Source organism: Conger conger, chromosome 9, assembly GCF_963514075.1.
Source record: "Conger conger chromosome 9, fConCon1.1, whole genome shotgun sequence".
In the NCBI taxonomy this organism is placed as follows: domain Eukaryota; kingdom Metazoa; phylum Chordata; class Actinopteri; order Anguilliformes; family Congridae; genus Conger; species Conger conger.
The window spans coordinates 15,706,375-15,724,184 of record NC_083768.1 but is presented as its reverse complement, the minus strand read 5'-3'; the positions used below and the strand labels follow the sequence as shown (position 1 = coordinate 15,724,184).

The 17,810-nt window shown below is 42.0% G+C and overlaps 1 protein-coding gene across 2 annotated transcripts in view; it reads left to right on the top strand.

The window, feature by feature from the left end:
* The first annotated feature begins 8,426 nt into the window (after positions 1-8,426).
* Positions 8,427-17,810, top strand: part of LOC133136813 (poliovirus receptor-like) — a 63,254-nt gene continuing 53,870 nt past the window's right edge. For both annotated transcript variants that reach the window (XM_061254569.1, XM_061254567.1), the window contains exon 1: positions 8,427-8,868. In XM_061254569.1, the coding sequence (XP_061110553.1) occupies positions 8,784-8,868 (85 nt within the window). In that variant the 5' untranslated portion in view covers positions 8,427-8,783. The remainder of the gene's footprint in view (positions 8,869-17,810) is intronic.

Here is a 17,810-nt window from a genome sequence, read left to right as displayed (position 1 = left end):
GAATGAGTGTGTATGCGTGTGTTTATGTGTGAGTGTGTCTCTTTCTAAATAGAATATCACACAGCTGGAAGCAGCTGTTTCTTCATAAAAGTGAAAATGAAACAGAAAAACCATTGACAGGTTATTTGCCATTGACAATGCGTAATGGTTTACAAGGTTAGTTTATTTTTTTTAACGTTAGTTTGTATAAAACAGGTCATGGTGTTATAATCTTTTTTTTAAATGGGTATATAGTGAGAGAGAGAGAGAGAGAGAGAGAGAGAGAGAGAGAGAGAGAGAGAGAGAGAGAGAGAGAGAGAGAGAGAGAGAGAGAGAGAGAGAGAGAGAGAGAGAGAGAGAGAGAGAGAGAGAGAGAGAGAGAGAGAGCGAGAGAGAGAGAGAGAGAGAGAGAGAGAGAGAGAGAGAGAGAGAGATAAGCTTGTTATCAGGTATGAATGGCACAGGGCTCATTGAGGACAATACTCCCTGTGCCAGATTCATTATCATGGCCTAGTGCTCCTCTGCCTCCATGTCCTTTCAGGTTCAGATACAGAGACAGAGGCATGAAAAAAATCCTGGCAGTCTCACCATTGTGAGAATTGGAATGCCTGTGTTTCCATAGCAACACTTTCTGCAGCCACAGGGACATGAATCCCCAAACAGAGAGAAAGAGAGAGAGAGAGAGAGAGAGAGAGAGAGCAGAGGAAAGCCTAGCACATTCTGGATAAAATATATAGAAGGAGGCAAGGAAGGAAGAATGGAAGGAAGGAGTGAAGGGAGGATGGAAGGAAAGAAAGAGTGACATGGTTAAATTCAAACAGTGCTAATAGACATGGGCAGGTGTTTGGAGTGTGCCTGCTCACCAGCAGAGGGCAGTACAGTCTTCAAATCGGCTCTGTTGAATTTTTCATTCATGAGAGCATGCATAAGTAGGCTAAAACAGTTCTGGGAAAATGGCCAGTACAAGTATATCAATCAACTTGACAACAACGATAGTGTGCCAACATCATCGGGTGGACTTTTTCCTTTTTTGAATAACTGCTTAAGCCAAGAATGCACGTCCGCGGTCTGCTACCACGAAAAACTCTCAAAAACAAAAATCAGCACTGTCATCTGCAGCTCTCTCAAGAGGCATGTCAAATAAGAGGGAGAGAATTGGTTACTCTAGTCTGTCGGCTGTGTAGATACAACCACTGCATTGATTCCTATCACTTAAATAGGTGGTATTCAGTTTGCATAGGGAACAATGGACAAATTTATGCTAGGCTTACATGCAAATGTGGATATGCAAATAAAAAAAATAAAAAACATAATGCCAGCCATCACACATGCCATGGTGTTTTGAACCAGTGATATTCTGCAAGTCAAACGTATTAGCATTTTCTCTGTTAGAAATACATGTGTATCATTATTCCTAGAAAAGCACTCGTAAACATTGCCCAAATCCTTTACTGATAGATTACCAGCCAAATGCCCCCCGGCTTGTCTCTGGGGGAACTTGGCTCTGACATGTAGTTACGATGGTACAGCCCCACATATACTGAAGTCAATATTATCTCAGAGGGAGAGTGCAGTTTGTATTGATTGACCTGCAATCATTCTGGAGCTTTTAGGAACTGGGTGTTGAACATTAACCTGTTACACTGCATCCAATATTTCATGTGCCAAACTGTTATCCTTTGTTCGGTTTAGGCATGCATTTATTTCCCTGTGCTTGGTTAATGTCAACTAGCCAGTTACCTGCCGACCTGAAATAACCTCTGGTTTAGTGGCCTGAGAATATTCAACCAGGCAGAGAAAAGACAGGAAGGCAGTGTTCGCTGTAAAGTTCAACCATAAAGATTAGTGCAGATGTTTACACAGTTCATGAGCAACCTTCCTCATGCCTTCTGCTTCATTTAACAAACACATAAGACCAGGAATTGTTATCGAGCCAAGGAAAGAACAGTGAGCGCATATTTCTTTGGGACTGGCACTGTTTTGCATTCCTCCTGCCAGCAGGTTGCAGTGTGCACACATTTGATGCTGGGAACCCATCCTTCTGATGTTGTGAGCATCTGGTTATTGAAAACCAGGAGACCAGGGGGTGCCACCAAGGGGGGCATTGGATTTTCCATTGGATTCACTTTTGACAGCAGAAATATTTCCGCTCACATACTGCAATCTATGCTACATATTTTTCATTATGTCAGCCATGTTTCCCCCTAGCACATGGACAAAGATATAGATGTTTTCATTTCCCAATAAATGCTCTGACGTAAAAACTATTGCACCCTTGTTTGATCTCGGGTTTATCGAGTGCTCAAGTGTTTCTTATTGGCTCATCCCCCGTGGTACGTAATTTACTCTGTGTCTTCTTCGCTGTGCACGTGACCAAGGACACAAATGAGCAGTGAGCGTACTTGCTTCTCTGTGAGGCGGAATTTTCTTCCATTGGTTTCTAAGAGTGTCGCTGTCTCTATATACTGTATCATTTATATATTATATACAGTATATATATAAATGATACGATATTATTCTACATTATACATTTATATACTGTCTAAAGGTGCATCCCAATACTCAAAAAAGGAGTATTGTCTCCCCCCCTTATGAGTGAAGGAAAAGAGTAAAATTTTCATTTAGTATTGGTAAGTACCCCAGGGATTGACATTCCCCCACAAGCATGCAAACTCCAGTGGTTACCAGAGGCATTGCAGTTCATGGTGCCAAAAAGCAAATTCCACCATTGAAGTCCATTTGAGTTTACCCTGGTGAAATTATACTATTTTGGACAGTACTTTCTACTAAATTTCTTCGCACTAATTACTCTCCAGGGACCGGAGCCTTGTTCTGAGCTGCACAGAATAAGATATAATATTTTTTATTAATTCCTGTCCATCACATCAAATTTAAGTACGCAGCATGCATGCTGTGGTGCCAGAAAAAGGCCCAGTGCACATGCTCTGGTGTCAAGAAAGCCCCATAGTCAAACATGGCAGCCTCCATGAACTGGCTTCACGCACCACTAGGCAGCTCCCATAGGAATCCGTGGAACCGGCAAGCGGAAACTGTCTCCAGTTCTTATATCTCAATGCTGAAAGCCGTGTAGAGCTGCCTGCTTGAATCAGTTCAGTAGGTGCGAATCCGGAGAAATAACACTTGGAGAAAAATGTGAAGGTTTAGTTCAATGAATTTTAATTAAGCACACTTGTATAGTTAATAGTTAACTGTGATGGATGACTTATGTTTCATATGGAACAAAGAGAATGAGTGTGGGAGTAATACAATATGACAGTTAATAATACTGTAGCTTTGACTGGACTCATCACTGAGGCTCTGCATTCCCCAACACTCCCACCAGGTGTAATTTAACATAATCATACTTACAAAGAGGAGCTAAAAGTATACACCTATAAATTACCACTATAATACTTAAAACACTCAAAGGATTTACTTATTGTGTTAGCTGGCACTGATGGATTGTCCAGGGCTTTGTGGGAAGCAGAGAAAGGTGGAACATGATGGATGTATTTATTAAGCTCGTCAAGGTGTGAGGCTGCTGTCAAGTAGGACCTAGTGGATAGACTGCTCCCACCTCAACTCAGTGGGATAAGATGAAAGGAAAGCTGCCAGAGGGAGCTGGGCCAGGATAGGTCAATCGCTCCACCTCCAGATATAGAGAATTCACTCCATGGTCACATTTTAGAACATTGCCTCCCTCTCCCCTTAGCAACACTGGGATCTGATCAGCGTGCGAAGTGCTTCCTAGCCTAGTAGTGCCTGCTGTCATCTCTGCATTACAGACTGTTATGTAGCAACCTAAGGACTACTTTCAGGATAGCACTGTGGCTAGGAGGTGATGGTGGAGAGTAATTATGAATCTTGAATATTCATTGCAATCACAAAACCATGAGAAGCCAGGAGAAGGGAGTTGTTATGGTTGTATTACTCCAGTTTCTGACTTGAACGATAAATGATCGTTTACAATTAACAAAAAAAAAAAAAATTCTGAACATATCAAACAATAATGGAAAAACAGAAAAATACAAACCAATTATTCTGAACAATAATTGCCCCCTCCCAGACAGCCCAAGCAGCTGTACAGCAGCGGAAGCACAACGCCTTCCCCTGAACATATCGCCACTCGCTCTCACCAGGGATCGCAGTGGACAGAAACGTACTTAGAACCGTTAAGCCGTAATTCAAATGAAAATTAAAGGGAAACCGGCAGAAGTGAGAATTAGTAATAATCACACGAGTAAATTAGAAACTGAAGGGTACCAGTCCATGGTTACATTTCTAGAGGGCATTTAAACTATCCAGAAGCGAAACCAAACACTTTGTTACAATGAAAAATGCAGTTGCCATTTTGTGCCGTTATCACGCCAGACGTAGAATCAGTCAGTGAGGCAGCACACGTCAGCTTCCTCACACAGACATTATTCAACAGGATATACAGTACACCACTTCAGGTGCAAAAACCTGCTGTAAGGGGGTCCTGTAAGGCTGGAATAAGACGTCACTAAAAGGAAACAAAAACTATTTTATGTAAATTAAGAGGTACCGCAAGAACATGTTGAACGTGTGTATCGGAGCAAGGGAGTTTGGAAAGCGACCCAAACGCATGCGGAACCATGGGGCTTCAAGAAGATGAAATTTTCTTCAGAGGGTATTCCATCATTTCTCCACCCTTGTGGCAAAAAATAAAATCGATGTTTTCCCTGGACAGCAAACACAAATGTGACAGGAAGCTATGGGATATTGTACAATATAATGCCCTTGATATGGCAAGCACATTGACATCATGTGCTTAAGCAGCTGGCACCAAAGAAAACAGTAATATGTACAGAGTAGATTGACAGATCGCTGCATCAGTAATTGCCTACTAATTTTGGATCAGCGGGCACACACATGCATTTCCATTATATTACACATGCAGAAAATAAAATATATACATGAAAATGTATTTAAGATAACACTGGGCAGTACTGTTACTAAATCAAATTGTCAAGGATTCCACACAGAGGGAGACTCTGGATAATTTAAGGAAATATATTTTAACAAGCCATCTTGGCACATAATAAATGTACAAAACACAATTCCCAAAAGAGTTAGTAGGCATGAAGCCCACAGCTATGAACCTGCACTCAGATAAAGTCAAGTGTAAACAGAAAGCATGTGGCCTATCCTGCCAAAAAAGGAGTTTCCACTCGATACGGGGTTCTGTCCAATTCTCTGATGCTTTGTTAATGCCAGACTCCATTCGAATGCATGGTTATAGCTGTGAGCATTGTGCCAAATAAATTTCTAATTAAAAATGACGCTTTGCATTTTCATTTTTCCAAGGTGTCAATTTGTCTGTTATTTACTCTTTTAAATTATTGACTGTATTTCATGGAACTGAATAGTATAGGTGTCCAAAACTCATACAGTTTGGTATGTGTATGAAAAACTATGTGCTGTATTTGTATAAAAATGAACATATTGTAATCACGTCTATGAAATCAATGGAACCATAATCAAATTTGCATCGCCATGTTTGGCATTGAAAGAGAGATGCCTAAAAGGAGACCCACAGTGAAATATGGTGGTGTGTCAGTGATATTTTGGGCTGTTTTAATTCCAGAGGTCCAGGGGCACTGGTTGACATCAATGAAATAATGGATGGATGCAATGTTACAGTATAATGGATTCCACCAATTATCAGGCAATTTTGCTTGATGCGTCTGGTTGCCACTACCATAAGGCTGATACTTGGCTGTAGGTGGACTTTCAAGCAAAACAATTTTGTGAGCTGAGAATTATAAGGTTCTAACTGACATTTTTGAAAAAAAAAAGAGTTAAGTGTCATAGATCCGTTACTTATATGTCACTAAATACATGTGTGAAGTTTTATACAAAAATATTGCACGCAAAATTGTAAATGTCCTATCTGCTTGGAGCCCATTCACTTTGGAATCTTTGAAGCTCAATCTCAAAACTACCCAGAAGGCAGATAGAACCTTCCAATTCTCAGCTCATGATTTCCCAAAGCATACCTCAAAATTCACACAGAAATGGTTCCGTGGCAACAAAATCTACGTTCTGCAATGGCAAACATTATTGGTTCACATGTTATGTTTCTTATGAACAGTTCTTCTGTTCTTGTTCAGAAGTGCTTGTTCTTCCCTACTGTTCAGTCCCCTTCCTGGAAAACAAACCATTTTAAGACTTACATAAGCCTGATAAGATCTAAGTGAGGCCGTGGATCCCACCGAGGAAGAAAGCTCCTGAAACACCTGAAAACTACACGGCAGAATCATTTGTATGTAAGTGTGTGTAATCATCAAGTGTATATCATTTTTTAGAAATAATATCAAAACTTATGTCAGCAATTCTGTGTGGTGTGAAATTGTGTGTCTATTTCTGGCAATAGCACATGCAGCATGAGTTTTGCAGATGTGACCGGATCAATGGGAGCCTCTCACTGCGTTTCTCAGCACAGTGGGTGGTGGACCGAGAGAAGCAGACGTGGAAAGCATCAATAAACGGGCAGATGAACCAGCACCACTGTGGCATTAATGTGAAATATATGGAGAAGTCGGTGAATAATGCTGAGATCACCAACCCCAAAATACACGCATTGTGTTTTGAGAACAAGTAGTGTATAATAAGTAGTATAAGTAGTAGTGTATGGTATATAATCTGCTCGTACAATGTCAGGTACATAGAAATTCGAGAGCATTCAGAAGTTGGTGAGAGAGCCACTGTAAAGCAGCGTGAGACTCTATTCCGAAACTGTGTAAGTGCTGCTTGGTCAGTTCAGGGTATCAGTCACTAAACCACACCACTGAAGTGGAGACGCTATTGGAAGGTCACTTCACAAATCCTGTGTTGCAAGTAAATAGAATAAAACACATAGCAGTTGTGACAGGCACTTGAATGCACACAGATGCGGACGTGCGCACACACTCACAGCCCCTAAAATAAACTGAACTGAAGAAAAGAGCGGGGGGCGGGGGGTATTTCGGGAAGTGTGAGATTTCACCCTCTGGAACTGAAAATTGTTACATCCCTTTAATGTATTTAATTAAAACGAACAGTGTCGTCTGCCCCGTGGAACACCATTACCAGATGGACATTTAGTTACAGTTCTGCTAATAAAGACAAGGGAGGGAGAGATGGAGAGAAGAAGAAGAGAGAGGGGGAATGGGTGGGAGCTGGGGGATGCTAATGACAGAGTGGGAAGGAAGATGAAGAGTCACTGAGGAGGGAAAATGGGAAGGGAGGGCCAAACAGAGAATAACACTTCAAAGAACAAAGTGGGCGACCGTGGATAAGAAGTGTGCTGCTAACTATGCCCTCCTCCTGAGAAGTAATCACATTAATCCAACACCATTCCTCTCTGACGGAATTATATTTTGACCGCAGGGTTCATTCGGAAAATGGCCTGTTGGTGTCGTGTCCTGACTGGCGTGCTAACTTTACAGAAAGCCCCAGACACATGTCTGTCCCCACCTCCTTTGTGAGGCAAAGGAGTTTACAGCTATGGTTTTTCAGTCATTACCAAAGATAGCTGTGGTGGGCGTGATGTACAAATGTTCTGAGAATAAACAGCCTGATGCTTAATCTACTGCGGGTCCTGTAAGTCTGCAGCATTGCAAGGGTAGCTAACTGGATGAATGAAGCACACCACTGTCACATGCAACATTCTGAAGTCAATCGGTTGTGGAGTTGAACAAGTGGGCAAGACAGTCTCTGATAGCACCATTGCAGGACGTTTTATCAGGAGCACAGTTTGGGCACTAATCGGTGCCACAGATGTGTCGATCCTATGCAAGCTAGCTATCGATACGCGATTTCATTAAGCCATGGGGCCTTAACTGTTTAAGTGTCATTAGCATTGAGCTGATCTTGCACAGAGCAAGAATCAGTCAAAGAGCTCTCACCCTGCCGAAGGAAACCATCGTTTTAGCCACTCATTTTCTGGCACCACTGAGAAGAAAAGGCAATTAAAATATATGATTCATTAATAAAATATTAGGGCAAAAGTTCCCTTGCTTATTCATACATATTTGGCAGAGAATTTACAAAGGCAAATTTATTTAGACGTGAGAAAGGATATTTCTCAAACTTTGACCTCTGATATCGACTACAGTGCTGTATATGTTTAATATACTCATATGTGTACTTTAATCAAAAAAAGTGAATTGGGCTCTCAAATGCGACGAATTCACAAAAAGTGGAATAAAAGTAAATAGCTACGAAACCGATAGGCCTTTCCGATAAGGAAATACATTACTGTAATAGTACCGTAGACATCCCCAGCTGAATTGTGAGGCACAAATCCATTATTAAAGTCACTGAAACTTCCCAGTCCATGGGAAGTTCCCGAACTTCCCTGGTAAATCTTGACGTTAAGTGCGGTGACGTTTTAGTGACATCACGAACACTAAACCACTGGCAAACGTGCAGGCAGAGTCACAGTCAATACTAGTCGGCACTGTGAACATAGCTTAGTGTCCAGGCGCGTATAGTAACCCGCACCGACGCTCTCGTATACTGGAGCTACCTGTGTGCATTTTCCCCGTCTGCAACCGAGCCTGTGATCGGGTGGGAAGGAGTTCAAATTACCGTTATTTCCCAAAAGCAACGGTACACTAAGAGCGGACAACTACGCGACAGGGAATAGGGAGCGCGAAACTGCAACTTCTGCTTAGTGTTTGTTGAATATCCCGTCTGAATAGATCATCGGGAAAAAGAGAAAAATACATATTTTAAATACAGACCTTCTGTTTTTGTGCTGGTGAGGATTGTATGTTCGCACTTTCCAGTGGAAGACTATGGCGAGAGACTACGCTGGAAAATGCCTCGACTTTAGGAAGAACTGTGGGCTGTCTATAGGGTTAATTATCTTCATAATTGGAGGTAAGAAAATGTGATGGTCTATCGCGTTTCCGCTATATTTTAGATAGGCGAAAAAACGGGAACTTGTAATGCATCTTAGCTCCGTTTGTGTTTATACAGCACTACCAAGATTTGCACGATGTAATGATTCTCATTTTTACACACACACACACACACACACACACACACACACACACACACACACACACACACACACAGCGCTTTCGTTTGCGTTACGATAAATGGCGAAAGGTATATTCTGACCTGTTATCTTTAGTTCGCTTATCTTACACTAGCTTACACTATCTGTCTGAGTTTCGATACGCCATGTTTAACTCAAGGTGCGGCTTCCTAGGATATTTTTTTACGACGAGCCAGCAGGTGTGATTATGTAGCCTATTCCGTATTCCTCCCCATTCCGACATAGACATCAACAAGAAATTCCCATTTGCTTTTGTTTGCATTTCTTTCGAATGTCTCTCTCCATTATTTCCACTTGAGAAATTTGTAACGGGAAGAAAGAAACGCAACAGGGTGTTGTCACTGACAGCCTGTTGTTTACTGGGATCGGATTAGGCTATCTCATGTTTTAACATGGTGGCTGCATGTTTTGGCCGGTGTTGCATTCATTTTGTTCAGTTTTACTGCGTCCTTTATAGCGAATTAGTTATTAGCATTGGGGGAAGGAAATCCCGTCCCCTGATACAGTAGTTAGCTATGGACATTTGTCACACGTTTTTCCCCTAGACCCGATTTACTTCGGCGGATCTGCTCCTAGAGTAGAGGCTTGACTTCCACATCTTCGCAAATTATGTGATAAATAACCAAAGCTGTTGTGAAACGGGATCTGCTAATCTGTAACATTACAAACATACGAATATGCCTTTCATGGGTCATTGTGAGCAATGCGACTGTTAACCTCACAAACTCGCTTGGAAGAATGTGCGTTTCTATGGACTTTAGAAGGGCCGTTTCCCAGGTGCACCGACGCGTCTGACACTTGACTGTAGGCAACTAGCTAGCCGTCAGTTTGTCCGGTTTACGGATTTGGATAAATCGAATCTTTTTATAGACAACGAGACCATGTTAAACATTAGCTACATTTGTACTCATAGGATTATGCGCAATTGTAAAATAGACTATGCTTCTGAAAAGAATTAACACTAGGAAGCTGCCATGTCCCGTTTGCTTGAATTACTGAAGAACGCCCTTTTGGGTTTAGCAAGACGATAGTGAGCTATTCATTACTGCACCGGCAGAGATCAACAGAGATGGCCATATTTGCAGTCATCCAGAACTTTGATAGCTTTTGCACTGTGTGGGAAATCGGCAAGTTCCCTAGTGAAACTGAGTGAAGTGCAGTTTCGTTACCTTTCCGACCGAAAGTTGCGAAGCTGAAACGTACGCTATATTATCAAAGAGTGCACGCACAATTTTCATGGAAAGTGTATCGCAGTGTGTGCTATACGAGCTTGTAACGCGGTTTCAAGATGAAGCGTTATTGTTCTTTTACGCAGTTCGTTTTGCGTGGACACTTTGTTGCAATGAATAAATAGCTTAATACTTACTGTTTCTTTATAGGCTACTGAAAACAATTAAGTAATGCTATGCAATCTGGCCGCAAGAGAAAATCTTATTTCTATATTATTTCTTGCTTGGTTTGTTTATATGGGTCAAAGGAGCTTGAACCATGTTGCCATGGAGACCTTTTCAATGAAAACTTCAATGTGGGGCCTGCTGGCGTCGTTTTCGCGTCGCCTTTGAACAGTAGGGGGGTAGAGACTGAAAGCAGTTAAAATTAACGTTTTTTCAGTATAGTGTTTCTTCTTAAACAAGATACATAGATATAGGTCATGTCAACAACAGTAGCGTGCAGTTTGTGGAAATAGTAGACAAGAGTGTTCAACAGGTGGTAGTAACCGACTATTTACTACACATGTTTGTACATGAGTTTAATGAATCAAGAAGTTTGTGAAATGACCTCAGCCCCCTTCCATAGAATTATCTCCATCGGATTCTTCTGAGGCAAATTTAGGAATGTGAAGGCAATAAAATCGTTTATACAAAAACAGTTGCTTTATGTGTCTATAGACAACGCCCAGTTCATTAAAATTTTACGATGATTGTATGCGCATGGTGAGCGTGGTTGAGCCTTATGTTGAAGTTTCAGTTGTCAGATTCCATAAATATTCTATTTATTATTTATAATGTTCTTGCTTCATTTTAACTAAAGGTAAATGTTGAAGTTATTCTGAATTGTGACTATAAAGCAAACAAGTGCAATTGTATTGTATTATATTTGGTGTACAAACTATCAAAAAACATTAAGCATTTGTAAAACCTTTACAGATAAAAATGAAAAAGAATTGTAAAAAGCATGTTCAGTATGCCATAACTAAACTGAGTATAAGCTTCTTTTCCCTTTAGAAAGCACTGGAAAGCTTTTAGAAATATTTATGTGGTGTTTCCTAAATTGGTCTAAATGGGTGGGAAACTATTAAACGTACCACTTAAACCCTATATGTTTACAAGATAGGAACACATGCATAGTTAGACTGAATTGAGTGCATCTTGGCTTTGGTATTATCTAAAATGAATGAGAACTGTTTTTATGCATTCATCTAGTATTTATTTTCTGCGAGTGAATAAAAGACCAGGTTGAAATGAGGAATTCTGCTCACCTCACTGAAAATGTATGAACAAGGAAAGAGAATGAACAAAAACCTAACAGGATCTACCTCATACGACAAGCAATGTAATGTGTGTAAGCAGCGATGGGTCCAATATCCTAGGATTAACTAGTCATTAGATAGACTGGTCATAGCATTAGTCGATAGCAATGCATTCCATCTGGATTGCACATGTACTTGTGTTGGCTAAAGTCCAGATATTCCGGGAACTTGGAGGATTCATTGCCCTGCAATAATTTTTGCCGTTTGATTTTAATTTAGTTTCGTTTCCTGGAGTGAGTCACGCAGAAAATGTTCAGGGGGTTTACTCCCCCAATTCTGTCCAAGGGAACGTTGCCTTCTTGCCCTGTCGTGGAACATGATATCCTTCTGCTGGGAATGAGATAGCGGCGGAGGTCAGTGGGGACACTCTTGCTGGGCTATTTTGTGCCATGCCATTCATCTCTTTGGGATCTCTCCAACTTCAGTTTCAGTTGGCTACACAGCCACGCAACGGTGAAATGGGGTGACCTGCTGGTGTGCTATTTGTTCTGATTGTTTGGTGGATTTGCTCCAGGGAACAGTCTGTTGGATTTTGGACCAGTCTTCCATTTCTCTGGTGTGTGGTCCATTCAGCCACTTCTTCACATGTTGTAATGCTGTCTAAATCCTCAGAAAAATCGGGAAATTCTCTTTCACAAGCTCATTTTAGTAATCCAGGGGGTGTCGATGCCGGCCCTGGTATAAGGCGTATCTAACTGGTGTCCCCTTAATGTTGTGAGATTTTCTGTGAAGATGGCTGGGAAAAGGCAGCATACGCTTGTGAGCCCCTTTCCGTTCTTTCGGAGGGAATTTTGATGTCATGGTTCACACGTTATGTGGCTAATTGTGTTTGAGCTTTCCTTGTCGATGCGATTTGTACTTTTCTGGTTTTTCGTCTAACGAGTCTTTAGCTTTTTCTCTGTAAATGTTTGCATGCAGCTCTGCAGCTGGGTCTTAAACCAGTGCCAAGTCATCACTTTGGCATTCCATCGCCGTATAAGGGCAGGAAGAGAGGCACACTGCAATTACTGAGAGAGCAATGGGGCTTTTTAACAGAAAGGTTATTTCATCTTATCTCTCTGCTCTTGTTTGCATCACTCCTCTTCCTTCTCTCTGCCTCCCTCCCCCCCCTCCCTCTCTCTGTAGAAAATCCTGCACACAGTGCACTTGGCAAACAAGGCAGGAACTGAGCTCACTTTCCAGTAATCTCCCAGTCACACCCCTGCGCCCCAACTGACCTCCTAACATCAACAGGCCCATTTGTTTCTTAATGCACGCACGTGAGCACGCCAAGGCTCACATTATTGCTTTGAGGAGATTGTTTAGATGCTTTAGCCAATGGCGGGAATTTCTGCTCGCAGTTAGCGAAAGCCAGTTTTGCACATTTTAAATTGGCTGCTTCTTAAAAACATTTTTTCCTCACTCTGTGAAAGTCAAGCCATCTTATCTCCTGACTGCATTGCTTTTGAAACCATAATTAGCTTTCTGTCATCTCCCTCCATTTCGCACTTTCTTTCCTGTTCCAGCGGTAAGTGTTGGTGTCTAAGAGATTATCCGGTGACATCCCCAGCTGTCTCTCTCACTCTGCTTTCTCATTTTTTCGTGTTTCCCTAGTGCTCTTCGCACTCTCTCTCTCTCTCTCTCTCCCTCCCTCTAGCTCCCTCTCACTCTCTCTCTCCCTCTAGCTTCCTCTCACTCTCTCTCTCTTTCTCTCTCTCTCTCTCTCTCTGTTGAAAGCTGGGAAGGTTAAATAGTGCTTTGTGTAATTACCACTGTGCTTTGTGAACCCCCTCTCTACAAAATGCTATCTCACGTGCCCGTTCTCATACCTTTATCCCCCTCCCTTCATTCTGGAGTCACCCATGCCACCTCCCTGCCCTCCTCCTCCGCTCTATCCCGTTATCTCCAATCAAATTCAAATTCTATCTCTCTTACCCTATTTAACCCTCTCCCATGTTTGTCATCTCTCCCAATGGTCTGATAGTAATGAGGTTAGACATGACACACTTTTATTCACCCTGTATCTGTATGTCCAAACCCCTCCCCCTGCCCCCCGAACCACCCCCAAATCTCACGGACCCCCCCCGCCCCCACTTCGCTGTGTCCCTCGGCAACGGCAAGCTCTCCTGCTGCCATGTCTCCTGTCAAGCGCAGCCGGCTCGCTGGCGGGAGGGGAATGAAACGCTGATTAAAGCCGCAGAAAAAAGCAGATGCATCGTTTACAAAAGGCCAAGTGCTCCTGCGGGGATGCGATTATGCGCTCTGTGGCAGCGTGTCGTATCTGCGGCCGCCTCTCGGGCCGCGCGCGGGGTGGCAGGGTGCCAGCGGAGCCCGGGTTCCAGCGTGTCGCCGGGGCCGGCGTCCGTCACAACTCCGCTCGCGCCGGCCGGGCAGAGGACCACCGGCGACCCGCTCCGCCCTCGCGGGTGAAAGCGGCCGTCTCCGCGGCCTATCTGCGGACGGAGAACGGTCGTCAGGGCCTCCGCTTCCCCGGCTGTAATTTGCACTCCAGGCTCGGGCGGATGAAGTGCCACCCTCTCTTTCCAGCTCCCTTTAAACCACCAATCAGGACCCGGGGAGAGAGGCTAAATTCGTTTAGCTGAGAAGATAATGTGTGGAATTAGGTGGTTTGCTGAATTAGGTTCCCAGCTGGAAGAGAAGGCTGCAGTGGCTGTGGGTCTCCCAGCACTGGGGGTGGGTTAGTAAAACTAGCTCAAGTGTGAAAGAACAGGTCGCCATTTACAGTTTTTTATTTTCATGTAATTTCACATCTCACATATTTTTTTCAAAGAACATGCAACTGCCTCCATGCCAGTAGGTGGGTATTGACTTTGATGTCCAAGTGATCATTTCTCAATTTGGTCTGTGCCATCGTTTGACGCTCTAAACTCTACATTAATTTCAGCCTAGGGCTAATGAAAGGAATGGCTACTGAAATTATGAAGCAGCAAATTGTGAATCCATACAGTAAAGAGAATTGAATCGCACAGCAAGGTGCTTTTCAGTGTTGTGCAACTTTTTGCCAAAAACATTACTTCGGTTGAATTATTCATTCTGCATTTGTTCTTGAAATTCTGCTACTCGGTTTTTATAGGACATCACAGCTCATAGACTGGTCGCTGAAGAACTGTCAGCATGAGCAAACGTTTCATTTCAGAGGGGGAATTTACAATACTATAAGCTAGAAACAAAGAAATGCGCTTTTGAAGTACAGTATCATCTAATGGTACAGACATCACGTCTTCTTCTTGAAAATGTCCAGCAGGCATTTTGGAACCTGAAAATGCAATATAGCCTACATGAATCTGTAACCAACCTCACATTCTAACACTTGAATGCAAGATAAAAGACCTTTGGATACAATACCAAGATTAGACTTTGTCTTCATCGCGATGCAGTACATTCTCCCAGGGCCACAGGTAACTCCATTATTAAACTCAGAGTTTCTCACAGACCTATTTATCCTTGGGTACGTGCAAGGACTGCATTTTCAAGCCACCAAGACTAGACATGACGCAAAAACATATTTGATAATAATAAATGCTTAAATCTGATTTGGTGCTCAAAAGAAAGCTTAGGAACAGAGTTACGATCAATATTTCATCGAGCCAAGTGTGAGAGTACCTCTTCCTGGCTCTGTCATGGGGATGGCTGATCCCATGTCACCTGTGTGGGATGGCATTACTGATTAATTGGTAATCTGACATCAGACATTTTCAAGGTGTACATCAGTGTCCCGTGCATCATTGTTGAATGAAGCCTCATAATGGCTTCGTTCACTGTCACCGGCACAATCTGGTCCTCATGTCGACAAATGCCAATAACTCCAAATGCAATCAAAAGCCTAGAATCAAGACCAGACACTGAAAGCTTTCTTATACCTGTACTAAGGAAGTGATTGAATGCACCTGACTAATAAGAAACAGCTGGGAATTCCAATTACATTTGGTCCCATAAAATGGGGGGGATTATCTATAAAAATGGATTCCTACATGGATCAACCAATATGGATGTAAATACCCTGAAATTAAAGGTGCCTGCACTTTAACTTCATGTTTATTGTTTCATTTGAAATCCAATATGTTGGAGTACAGAGCCAAAAAACAGAATTCTTCCCTCTGTCCATATACATATGGACTGGAATGTACATACATACATAGTTGTATGTGTTTTTACTAGTGGAAAATTTAGATTTCATTTTAAAGATGACACCTTTCACTGTTGCAGTCCTTTCACATATTCTTTGAGGTTTTATACAGCTTTTGTTGGTATGTGTTGTGTATTTACTGTTGCACATCTGCATGTGATGAAAATGTTGCTCCCAAAAACACAAGAATATCAGCAATGCAAAAACATGAAAAGAAGCAAGCAGATCCTACTGGATTTGGCTTGAAAAAGCAAGACCTCGTTGAAGTGAATCCCTAACAAATCCCAAAATATTGGCTTTAGCTTGCACACAGAAATGTTTTAGTGTTATTAAATAAAGTATAAAGATATATAAAGAATATTCTGCACAGGAGGGTGCTTTTCCTGCTGAATTCTGCTTCAAGTTACAAGTGACCCTGAAAATGAAAGTGGAAATCCTGGTGCGTAATGCTCTTCCTGTTTTTGAAGTTATTTTTATTCAATCCACTACTGGCAAAAGACTGCTTTACATTTGTAGCACAAGTTACCAGGACAGAAAAATGATGCATTTATATGACATTAAGTAGAGCCAAAGTGCGATGTCTACCTGTGTGCAGTCCATAAGTATTTGGACTGTGACATAATTTCTGTGGGTTTTGGCCCTGTACTCCAGCACATTGGATGAGAAATGAAACCGTGAATATGAGGTAAATATGCAGACGGACTGCTTTCATTTACCCATTTTAGGGCACTGAAAGTAATTGGAGAATTGACGGCTCAGCTGTTTCTTCTCCAGCCATGTGTCCTTGCATCATTAGTTCATGCACAATAAAACTAACACGTTGATTTGAGGTGTGGCATTCGCATTTAGCCTGTGCGTGTTGTTTCTCAACATGAGGACCAACGAAGTGTCAATGGCCATTATGAGACTGTGACACTGCCAACACACTGTGCATGTCAAAATCAACAGTTTGGTACATTGTTAAATGCATTGGTGAGCTCAGCAATAACAACCAGCCTGGTAGACCACGGAAAGGCCACTGTATTGGATGACTGATGCGTGCTTTTCAGAGAAGATAAAGCCCTTTTTAATTGTCGAACAGATCGGGAACACTCCAGGATGTAGGCATAGATGTGTCAAAGACTTCCAAAAGGAGAACACTACACCAGCATTCCCTCAGAGGGTTCACCACAAGATGGTAAAAATGGTGGAGGTAGCTATGACTTGGGCATGTACAGCTACCAATGAAACTGGCTCAATTCTCCTCATTGATGATGTGACTGCTGATGAAAGCAGGAGGACGAATTCTGTGCAGAAACATCTGCTCAGATCTAACCAAATTCATTGGTGCTTCACCTTGCAGCATGACATTGACCCCAAACATACTGCTAAAGCTACCAAGTGTATGTATTCTTAGGGCCAAAAAACCCTCTAAACAAACAGGAACTGCAGATGGCTGCAGTGAAGGCCAGGAATAGCATCGCCAGGCAAGATATGCTTTGTCTGGTGATGCCTATGGGTTGCAGACTACAGGCATTCATTGAATTATATTAATTTGTCCAATTAACTTTGGCTTTCTAAAATGGGGGAACTACTTATAAAAAAGGGCTTAAATTCCTACATGGTTAACCCAGTATGAATGTACTGTAAATGCCCACTATTGAAACCAGGCAGCCTATTCTTTAACCTTATTTATTGTATCATTTCAAATCCAATGTGCTGGAGTACAGACCCAAAACAAAAAAATATATATTCCACTGTCCAAATGCTTAAGGACCTCACTCTACATCTTAAATGAACGAAATACAGTTGTTTTTATTGGATCATAACAAGCGAAATGCTTACAATTTGGCTAATGTCCCAGGGCCAGATGCAGTCAAACACATTGACACTGTTTTAAGGGTTTATGCAGTCATATCCTCTGGATTAATCCAACACTTTATCTCAAAGTGTCTTCTGCTCACCGTATTAAGATAGAGTTTTGTGCTAATATAAATGTTTTTTTTTAATCGAGTGATTGACACTCTTGGTTGCGATTCATTGGTCAGTCTGCTTTTTAAAATTCTCACCTTTTCATGCTAGATTTGGTCTTCTCCATAGTACAGGAAGGTATGAAACCATGGGGA